This window comes from Aulostomus chinensis, chromosome 17 (assembly GCF_037954235.1).
Source record: "Aulostomus chinensis isolate RoL2024-O1b breed Wild chromosome 17, RoL_Achi_v1.0, whole genome shotgun sequence".
Taxonomy (NCBI): Eukaryota; Metazoa; Chordata; class Actinopteri; order Syngnathiformes; family Aulostomidae; genus Aulostomus; species Aulostomus chinensis.
The window spans coordinates 22,294,301-22,305,834 of NC_141336.1; the positions used below are offsets into that span (position 1 = coordinate 22,294,301).

General features: G+C 45.4%; 1 protein-coding gene across 1 annotated transcript; it reads right to left on the reverse strand.

Annotated features, from left to right (window-relative positions):
- Nucleotides 1-327: 327 nt before the first annotated feature.
- LOC147246806 (sodium-dependent lysophosphatidylcholine symporter 1-B-like) lies at nt 328-11,118 on the reverse strand. Its single transcript, XM_086182997.1, has 14 exons — nt 10,816-11,118; nt 8,918-9,046; nt 8,002-8,126; nt 5,804-5,927; nt 5,449-5,527; nt 5,212-5,363; nt 4,978-5,068; nt 4,725-4,843; nt 4,556-4,639; nt 3,555-3,638; nt 3,256-3,368; nt 2,998-3,141; nt 2,586-2,762; nt 328-2,435 (listed from the first exon to the last, which is right to left on the reverse strand). Exons 1-14 carry the CDS (start codon nt 10,897-10,899, stop codon nt 2,381-2,383), a joined length of 1,560 nt encoding a protein of 519 aa, XP_086039123.1. The 5' UTR covers nt 10,900-11,118; the 3' UTR covers nt 328-2,380.
- Nucleotides 11,119-11,534: the final 416 nt, after the last annotated feature.

Sequence of the window (11,534 nt, forward strand, 5' to 3'; positions counted from 1 at the left end):
GGGATTCAGTGATTCCAAATATTGCTTCTATCACTCCTGGAGAGTTCTAGTACTCTACTTGTTCTAGTACTCCAGTCTAGTACTCTAGCAGTCCGTCTACATCGCCCTTCACTACGGCCTTGCAATCCAGATGTTTGGGCCCAGCTACAAGCATCAGAGGCTCCACCTGCTGTCTGGGTGGGAAGCTGTGAAGCCAAAGTTCTCATGATGCTAATCTGGTGACGCGGTTGATGTCCCTGCTCCACTTGACCCGGGACAGCCTGGACCGACACCAACCAGACGTCCAGCACAGTGGTCGTGACAAACACTAACCCAAGCTGTCGCCTCAAGGTTCTTGGTTGCTGCGCCTCTTCTGAAACACGCGCGTCTCTTATCCAACAGCCGCACAGTGGAAATAACTTTTTGGAAAACAATAGGTTTTTCTGTTTTGACAAACTTTATTTACAGTTAAAATCACACAGTTTTAGCATTTACTGTAATCTCTTGATTTCTCTTTCTCATCATCACCAAAATTAAAAAAAAAAAAAAAAGTTTACACAACCACAGCAGCGTAGGAACGCCGCACATACCGAGAAGAAAGTGCATCAGTTCACTTGGTGCATGTCCAGATTTATAAAAATGAAAACTCTGCAGGCATATACTGAGATTTGATGGTTCTTTTTGTTTACCCAGTAAAGATCTGAGTTATCTACCATAACGACTCGTTTAGCTGTTTAAAATCCTAATAAATTATTTTCAAAAAAGAAAAAAATCTTCTTGTTATAGGCTTTAATAATTATGATACCAAAATGAACTGTAAATAAATTACCATACACGTCCTTTCATGGGAAAACTCCTCCTTGGACATAAATACATCTTAAATAAAGTGTTCTTCTTGAACATGCTAGATGCAGGAGGTGCTCGCCTGGTGGAGATGGGCTGACATGTTAAAGCACATGGAGGAGAACTCAACATCAACAACAACAACAATATAAACCGAGTAAACAAGTTCAACAGAATCCCCGTACAGCGACTCACAGAAGCTGTGTTTGTATCAGTCACTCTCAAGGTCCAGGAGGTACTTCTGCCCTTGAGACAATTCAAGTACACTTTGTGTATTTGCAGGTAAAACCCCAAAAAGTAGAGCTTGTACTGTAGCACAACTCCATCCAATCGATGCGCTGATGTGCCATCTTTAAACAAGAGCATCTCGTCTGGAGAGCAGTGATGGTGAACCAGCACCTCATCACTTTGTGGGCAATACTAGAAATCACAAGCTCTGAGTCAGCACCCACACGTGAGGGTTTGACTGACAGCCCTGACCAGAGGTCTTCATCAGGTGCAAAAAAAAAAAAATGCTTGAGCCTAAATAGAAAGGAAAATGCACTAAAACAGAGCTGATCTGGACCTAATAGTTTAATCCAAGGCCTCTTCCCAAGAACCTTGTCTTTTCTTGTACTCATAATAGTTTCAAGAGGTTCTGCTGTTCTAGTTTTTCACTTCTATGTCAAAGCCTAATTTAGATTGGTTTCCTCCTCTGGTACCTGACAGTCGTGCTTATAAAATCATCCTCCTGGCCTAAGTGGAATAGTTTTGAGCCTCTGTTGCATCTAAAATAAGTAACATAACTCCCACTGTTTGCACTTTGGAACGAAAGCACAAGTAATCTCCTAGCATTGGTAGCCTGCTAGCATCGGTGGTCTGCTAGCATTGGCAATCTCCCAGCTTTGGTAGTCTGCAAACATTGGTAGCCTGCTAGCATTGGTAATCTCCTGCGTCTTCCTGAGCAGCAGCGTTCGTCTGATCGTGACTGGATCTTTTAGGATCCACTCAGGTGTTACAGTGTTGGAAAAATTAGCAGTTACAGAACAGGCCTCATCCTGGATTTAACCTGGACTGGGACCTGTGAAAACCTCCAGCCCTGACAGAACAATGTTGGCGATCCCATGTCTTTGATTCTTATCTAAATACATAATTACAGACATGTAGAGAAATGATCCTTCTTCTTTCACCTCAAAGTCATAAAGAGGAGGGAAAAAAACAATTTAGATCTGATTTGGGAAATGGATCACCAGTGTTTTCCCTACTTGTATTTAAGGGTTTCTGTAAATATAGTGCATAAAATTAATGGAACAGCTAGAAAAATAAATAAGGAGCAATGACATGATAAACTGTGGTGTTTCTGTGCAGTGGATACTTGATTGGAGTTGGAGAACAACACAAAAAAGCCTCCAGACTTTGCTCGCTGACATTCTCCGGCCACTAGAGGGAGACATAAGATCACAGGAGAAGCAGGGCAGCAGTGTGGTCCGTGGTCCCCCGTCTGTGAGTGCTGGTGGCCGGTGGTCTTGTCCTTCTCGACAGCGTGAAGAAACCGCGGTTGTTGGCTCGTCTTCCGCTGCTACACGTTACTTCCAAGTGCTGAAGTTTCAGAATCAGAATCTGCTTCAGAGTAACTAATTCAGGATGGAAAAGAGCAGAGAGTCACACACAAAAACCTGGCGTCCCGACGCGAATCATCACCGGCTAAACTCAGTCATATTAGCATCTCATTTGTCTCTCTAAACTCTCAAAGTGCTTTTGTGTGCACTTTTGTGTTCACTTACAGCATTTTTTGTAGGAGTTGTCGGTTGCGCTGCCTCGTTTTCTCATCAATGGGGTAAGATCTCAATATCAACAGCCCCACAGCAATGAGAGCTATTGGCACGGGACAGACCAGCACCTTCAGGGTTAAACTAACCGCCTCAGGTTGTGAGCAGCTCTCCGATTCATAGCCCGCAAATCTGCAGAAAAATGCAGATAGAATGTTGAGCTGAGGCGGGTATACTGTGGCAATGTCAGCGGATGGATTAAGTGATTGCTGACCACATGACTGCTGGGTTAAGCACACATAATGTTAGCGCAAAAAGTCTGTGAACTCTTGCCTTGTCTGGAACGTATAAACAAAATATTCATAACAAGGAAGGTAAAAAGCAAAAAAATGCTATAAATGATATGGATTATGTTTAACAAACTTACTTTAAACTGAGGGTAGAAATACCCAGGGATACTCCCGATGCAAACTTGATGAAGAACACATAGAAGGAGCAGAAGAGGGCTTCGTGACCATGGACGTCTCGGTTATTAACCTTAAAGTCGTCTACTACGTCAGGAAGCATTGACCTGTGTGGGCACCGACACACAATTTAGGAGAGAAACATCAGAAGTCATCCACCAGCAACACACCTGTCAGCACATGCATCCAGGGAAGGAGCGCCTGAATGAGGGAGCGCTCACCAGGGCAGGAGGAAGGCCGCCGCCACGCTCACGCCTGCAGCCACCGACACCATGTAGGAAACCATCAGGTTGCTCTCAATGCAGACGATGAGGATCATGAAGGGCACGGCCCACTATGGACAGGCAAAAGGCTGTCAGTCACTGCCAGAACAACACACCCCCTCCAAAAGACTCTTTTAGGACACCAAGCATTCATCAGCGTCAACACTCATCTCTCTGGTTCTGACCTCTCAAATATGAGGTGATTTGTCATTCTGCTCTGGTCGGACAAAACAAGAACTAAGACATCTGACACTCACCGAGATGCCCACGTAAACTGCGGTCTTCTTCCCAAACCGGGTCAGGAACCACTGCCACAAGGGGATGGTCAGAGACCCCGAGAGCTGGAAAAAAAAATGGGACGTACAATCATCAGTACTTCTATGATATTTAACACACACAAGTAAGAGAATGAGAGGTGAACACAGTTCCCCGACATTTTGTTTAAGGAGCCAGTTTTCTTGGTACATTTCCATTATATTAAAAAAGATGCCTAAGCCTACAGGAGAATGACCTCATCTCATCTCAAACACTGGCTATTCCTTTGAGGATACTGATGATGAAATGATCTACACTGCTTCATTGAGGATGTACAAAACTGTGGGAACCAGAAAGAATGAAATAAGCACTGGAGGAGGGGGAGAGGGGTCAACGCCACAATGTGCTGGGTTTGACACCGCAGGGGGCAAACGACCTTTGACGTCTTGCCACACGCATTCATCCGAGGACAGCCATACACAAGAAGAAGCTGGCCACTGAGGTCTCAGCAGCAGGCTGAGACACAACCTCGGCAACAATGGTGAGCAAATACAGTGGAAAATATTTCCGTCCTCCCCCCCTTAATAACTCCCACCTCACTGGACATGATACATGGGGCCTGAAAATTGTTTCCACTCCTAATCAAGGCACCAGAGCAGAAAGCAGGAGGAGGATGCAAAGGAGGGTGCAGGATCAGTGTTGGCAGTTCCCATGGAGGCAGCGAGGAATCGCCTGAGCAACAAAAGCTGCACTGTGTTCCTGCTTCTCCGCAGATCTCCTGAGAATGTGGAGCGAGTGTGTGACTAGGAGACAGGTTCCCAGAGGCCCAAACAACACCTCCTCTCACCCTGAAAATATGGCCTTTCAGCTGCTGTGCCAAGCCTCCGATAGATGGCCGCAAACCACGAACATGACCCGTTTCCTGCTGCATATTGGAGGGGTGACCTCCCCTGACATACAGGGAACCTCAGAGTTGCTCAGAGGAAAAAAGAGAAACACTCACCATGACCACCAAGAGAATATTATGGAAGTTTTTCCTATGTCCAAGAGCGTATTTGATGAACAGGGCGAAGTTTCCCTCCAGTAGCTGTGAAAGATTTAGTCATTTTAAACAAGTTACACTTGAATGTGCCCTCCTAAAATTAAATATCCAATAAAAGACATGAATTTACCAAAAAGGCAAGAGAGGTGAAGAGAAATCCAATGACCAGTTTGATGTAGGGTTCATGACTTATCACCAGCCACAGGCCATGGCGGAACGTAAGTGGGGGGGTCTTCTTACGCTCGCTCTCTAAATCCAACATGGAGAATGTAGGAAAGAAGTTGACACCAAAACAGAAGTAATCGGATTCTAAATGGTACCTGAAGTGTACGCTTCAACTTTAAATATTTATAAAAAAAACAAATGATTCAACAGATTCAAACCTTTTTGCTCTTTTACACCCAGAAACAGGATTCCAGCACAGAGGACGTAGAGGATGCAGATGACCCCGGAGGCAACCAAGTAGGCTCGTTTCTGAGGACCGAGACGACAAATTTGGCTTGAACAGAATCAGATGTGTTGCTGCTTCCGTGATCCTCACTTAGCATAGCAGCGAAGTGCAGCAGGTGTGAGACATTTAACCAACCAAAGACCCTCAAGATCACATGAGTCCTCACCGTCTCATCTAGTGAAACACTGGATGTGTTCATTCTAGAGATGTTCCTGACCTCTGGGTCATCAGGCTCAGAAGGACAAGCCGAGGCTCCGCCTACTATCTGCCCCTGGATGGCGGTGCCCAAAACTGTGCCGAGCACCTCCACTGTCATACCTGAGAGGCAAAGAGGAGTTGAACTTGAGCCGCCAGCAGCAACGAGCGCGTCAAGAGAACCGATCACAGAGGAGAGCTGACATACGGTAGGCGGTGGCGGAGTCCCTCTCCCTCTGCTCGCTGCTGATGAACATGGTGAGGGCTGAGTAGGGCACGTGGAAGCACTGCAAAACGCCCACAGTGAGTTTACATGATGGTCAGGGAAGATGATTTGTAGTGTTAGTCAGATAAACAAAAAGAATTACAAAAGCCTGTAATTTGACAATTGCCTGTTGGGTTTTATCATAGTGTGATCTGCTCTTGCTTCATGCTGGAGCGATTTCAAAAATGTCCCGTCCCCCCCCATCACTCACTGAAGTTCCCCTTTAACAGTGTGTGTAAACACACTTACAGTTAATGAGGGGAACCGAGAACTGGAGGGCGTCACATGAGGTACCTACCGTCTGCATTGACTGGAAGAGGCAGTACCAAACCAAGTACCAGATGACCTTCCCTTCCTCAAACGGAGGCACGTACCAGATCAGGAAGTAAGTCAGCACAGCAAAGGGAGTAGAGAGGAGGATCCTGGGAACAAACGGGTGGAGGAGGGCTTACGGGTTGGATTTGACTTCAGCCTTTATTTCACACCGGACGATGAGTTTCAATACGTGCGTTTGTTCTTGTACCTGCTCCACATCGGCTGTAAATGGTGAAAACTTTGAGGAGCGAACTGCAACTAGAGATGCACGTCGCTGTAACTGGCTTGTTAGAGCTCGAGTGGAATTTGTCATAATTTGTTTGTCACCTTTGTGGCAAAAGAAATCGACCACTTCGAAAACTAGCAATGCTCTGGAAACCCATTTTTGACTGTTTTTAAAAAGTGAATTGGTTTGACCTCCTGTTTGTTGCATTGAGGAAATTGGGAGTTGAGAAAAAAAAAATGTTAGCGGCGTGAGTTTGTTGGCACTTTGTCTTGTCGCTTAACGAAACCCCGGACCTCAGCAGATGTCTGATGTCTGGCACCTCACATCAGCGAGGTGACGGATGAATGAATGAACCATTTTAGTGATTCATAACTGCAGTGTGTCATTCCTTTACGCCTGCAGGATCTCATAGCTGAGAATTTGCTGCTGAGACTGAGAACTAAAAACCTTTGCGTTCTGAATTGTTGTTTGGCTGCAAGTCAAGATGGCACCTCATATTTTTGGGGAATTTAAAAAATCGTGAACATCTGCAACCGCTGTAGTATCTTCTGAAATCTCTCTCTCCAAAGCCTGACTCCAGTCCACTAAAGCACATTCATCGTACTCTAGCTGACAGCAAGATGTCAGACTGACTGGTAGACATGTGACTGAAAAAAACCCAACTAAAAACAGTCTCTGTATGAGTCACATTCAGAGGTCTTCAAGGAAATCACCTTGAACTTTCTGAACGCCCGCATTTAGAAGATACACCACAGAACAATGTGTCAAAATCCAAACCTGTGAGCTTTGTAAAAATGTGTTCCATTGTCATGGGAAATGTGACTTTCTGATGCCCTGCAGCAACATCTTCATATACAATGTTCCCAGAGTGAAACCTTCTCTTTTTGGTGACCTTGGATGTTGTAAAGTGTGTTGTTATTATTTGTCTGCTGTTATTCATCATGAGACATTCCACGGTCGATCACGTACATGTTGGTTCGTTTAAAAAAAGGTTTTATTGTTTCAACCAAGCATGCAACTTGACCTTACCCCACCACACACACACGCGCACACACACACACACACACACACACACACAAACCACAGAGGAAATCAAACAGACACATCCCTATTGGCTCAAAGCTCATGGTGTGTTGTGGGTTGGACCAATCCCAGCCCAAGCCGGTAAAGCCTCCTCCCCCACAACGTGGCTCACAGCCGGCATCTCAGATTTACATACACAACAGAGCTCAAGATATCTGTGACACCACGGGAGAAATTAAACACTCACATACACTTTTGTTCAAAGTGTATAATGGGAACAATGGTTTCTGAACCAGTTTTTCATACATTAACATCCAGTACACATATTTCAGTTTCATCACAAACACACACGCGCGCACACACACACACAACACTCTCTTGTTTTATTGAAGTCGCAACAGTACATGAGTTTCTCTCTGCGTTCTGGGGTCACAAAGAAGTGATGCATGACGGAGAAAAACCGTCAGCAAGACGAGCAAGAGTTCAAGACACCAATGTGTGAGGAGATGAGAGAATTCACCTCTGGGTTCTGTAGGGCTTTAGATCAACGAGCAGCGAAGGCAGACGGATGGAAAAATTACTACAAAAAAAAACCGGTGCGCTGATGCTAAAGTCAGGCAGGAGTGATGCTAGTTTCTCTGGGTAAGACGGCGCTGAGTAACTCCATAAAAAAATGGAAGCAACCCCATTTGTAACATGATAGCGGCCCAGTTTCCCCAACTTCAGTCCCTATAACTCCAACCAGCACCATGGTGGATTTGATCTAGGAGCTCTTCCACCTCTGAGCAACCACCATTGGGGCAAAGCTCCGCCACAGCGGCTCTCCAGAGTCTTGAGGCGCCTCACGTTTCTCATTTCCAGTATTCATTTAAACTGTTTAGGCTCCGTTGTGAGCCCGTCCTGAAACACGCATGCTGCGGGGGGACACCTACCACGGCATCATGCGGCCGATGCGGGTGCATCTGCTGCGGCTCACCAGGAAGCCCACTGTTGGGTCTGTGACTGCATCCCAGGCCCGGCCCGCGAACAGGATGATGGAGGCGTGGAAAGGATCCAACTGGAGGAAGACGGGAGGGGAAGAGGAGCAGATGAGACATGAACCCCCAACAAAGAGGCTGAGACAGACTCCTGAACATGGCCGACGGTTAAAAATATCCAAGGCTTTTAGTGAAGGATAAAACACTGTCAGTTACCTCACATATTTTTACCTTTCAAGGACTCAAAAACAAACGTCTTGAGCTCACAAAGGAGGTTTTTTTTGGGGGGGGGGGGGGGCCTTTCCATCTCTTCATTGTTACCTCAGAATGCAGAAAGAGACGTCCACATATAACAGCTAGACTCTCCGAAAACACACGTTAACGAACTCTCATCGTCAGGTCTAATCCCAGTTGTGTGCTCAGTAATCTCCAAACACTGATGCAGCAGGAGAAGATGCTTTTGTGTGCTTGAAAGGCAAAAAAAAAAAAAAATACTACTTGGGTGAAGTATTACTTTAAAAACAAGGCAGTATTTAACTTCTTTATCCGAGCTTGTCCTGCGTTCAGTGGGAAGCTCCGACTGGCTAATTGAGTAACAAAGCAAAGCAGCGGGAGCTGGGATTAACACGCTTGACGGCTCCAGCCAGATGAAGACTATTAAAATGATACTTTGCCGGACGCGGATGCCACATTTCGCCTTGAAGCTTATCAGTAAGAAGAAAAGAAAAAAAAAACACAGGTAAATGGATCCGACTTTAAAGAATAGCAAAGAAAATTTTCCAGCATTGGGAAATATATTTTAAAAAGCTTTTTACTTTATTTTTATTTCCTTCTGGGTGAAAATGCAATCAGTAACGAGGCTGTGAATCACCTGGGCCACATCCAGCAGGTAGATCTGGAGGAAGAAGCCGAGAGCGGTGGCCGTGATCTGGTAGGGAGCCCCGCCGATGGCGTAACACACTTTGTTGCACACAGACAGACGACTTCTCTGGTGCGTTTGCTAGAAGGCGAGGAGAGAGGAGCAAACATTCGGTGTTATTTTGACTTTCAAACATTTAGTGCATCCCTCTGTTTGCATGCTCATGTTCTCAGGAGGTCTGTGAGCCGAGGGAACGAGAAGCCATGCGCTTTAATTCACCATCAACTGCTCTCTGCTCCTCACAACCTGTTCACACCAGGGACTAGGATTGGCTGAATTCCCTCACCCCACTACTGAGAATGTCAGATTAAAAGACAAATCCCAGCGGCGATGGAGCCGATACGCTGCAGTCGGGGAAAGTGGCGTGGAACTGTGAGGTTACTGGAGTTCACACAGCAGCTGCAACCATTGGCTGTCTCAGTTGGATGTTGGTGGTAGTGTGACATTTCATGCTGAGTAGTAAAGAGTCAGCAGACACATCCTGCTGCCGTGGCCAATCACCTGCTACGGTCTGATGATGAGGTCACCCAAAGGGGGTTTACAGACCCTGTTAGGAGCAAAATGCTGCTTTATCACAGATCAATAAGTGATTCTATCCTCTTCGTGAACCAGAGCCAAGCCACATTCAAGAACCAAAATGGGAACTACAGCCATGTTCTGGCTAACCCCATGTCATTCTAACCCTTGTTGTAGAAAACTTCGCTTTCACATTGCAAGCATTTCCCAGGTAAAGAGCGATGCCATTTCTTTGATAAAGTCATCAGGGAATCACTTCTACGCTGTGTAACTGACGACAAATTCATCAAATTGAGAGGTCAAGTCATAAGATGGTTTGATATCAGGTTGGGATTGTACCGGAATGCGGTGCAGATCCTGACGTTACTCATGTATCAAGCTGAGGTATTTCATTCATCTGGAGCGTAACTGTACAAGCACAACAGCGGGGAAAGAAGCTGCGACGGGACAAATACGGGTTCAAGTATAAAAACACACAAGGGGCGAAGGCAAGTGAGATAAAACAGGACTGTTTAAAAGATGGAGGGAGAAGATGGCGGACTTCACCCACAGAGCTGTCATTTTCCATAACTTGCACCACGAAACAACCAAAACACCCCAAATACATTGAAGTTCAAAGCTGAAATCTAAAGCCTTTTGTGTATCTTTCATAAATACTTTGATTAAAAAGGAGGTGTTCTGTAACCTCGATTATAATGACAACAAACTATGACTGTAATAATAATGATAATATTAATATGCAAAGGAGAAAATAGAGACCTGGTATCAGGATCAGTACACCAGATGACTACTGGATCAGAATGAGGAGGATGGGTGTGTCTGGGACCAGAATGATGGGACAAATGTCATCTTTTGGTCTCGTTTTTTCCTCTCACTTTCTTTACCCACGACAATAAGTTTAAAAAAAAGAAAAAAATAGATAGATAGATAGATATAGAAATAGAAATATATCAGTACACCAAGCAAATATTAAAAAATAAATCAAATAAACAGATGTGTTTATTAAATTCAATAAACGAAAAGGGAAGAACCGTGCGGCATTGAGGGCCACGTTACCGTCTCCCGGTAGGTTCCCACAGGCTGGACACGGGAATGTTTTGGGTTTTGTTTTGTTTTTTAATTTCATTTTATTCGGGACTGACACGCATTTGGAGACGTGGTCCCTTTAAAACCGGTACGCTGAATCTCACGAGCGGCCGCCAGAAGAAGAACAGACGGTCAAACCGGGTGAAATTCAAACGGAGGCGTCAGAGAGGAAGCGGGGCTCACACTCGGGGTGTTCAGCGTCACTCTTCATCAACTAAATGATAAGAAATAGGAACCCTCCCTCTTACCTTCTCCGCTTTTATCTCGGTATTTACCGGTTTAACGGTTAACAGCCCCGCCGCGCACTGCTCGGCACCTTCTCCTCGTGCCATCGTGTCCTCAGAACAACAAATGACTCGGTGTGTGTCTTGAATGTGGAAATATACAAATATAGGAGTCTATGTAGAAATCCAGATATTTTCCTTTAACCCAGGAGAAACCGGTCGCCTCACAGCATCACGCCGGTGTCGTCTGTTTCTGATTCGGGTCTCTCCCTTTGACTTCTCCAGTCTACTACGCCGCCTACGTCATCACCCTCCACACATGTCAGTGCTGTGACGTGGCCAACGCGTGCTCCAATGAGCCACTTCGGGTGCTGTAGGAAATTGTGTGACCGGCAGATCCTAGAGATGAAGCATGCAACGTGTATATGAGATTAAAGTAAAAAATAAAGTAAAGTGATTCATTTTTTTTTCTTTTTAATTTTCTACAATTTCTTAAGACCCACATTTGTCCTTAGATGAAGTCCCACTGTCTGAGTGTGGTTGCCCTCCAGCTCAAATGATCCCAGTTACATCCAGGCCTCTTCTGGGCCACATCTGGGCCACATCTGGGCCACATCTGGGCCAAAAGTGTCCAGGTGAAACATTGATACTGTAATTGTACTGAAAAAGTCGGCAAAGACCAATCAGCTGTTGAAGAGCTGCAAGCGCAGAGGAAAAAGCAAGGCCTGCTGACGTTACCTGTC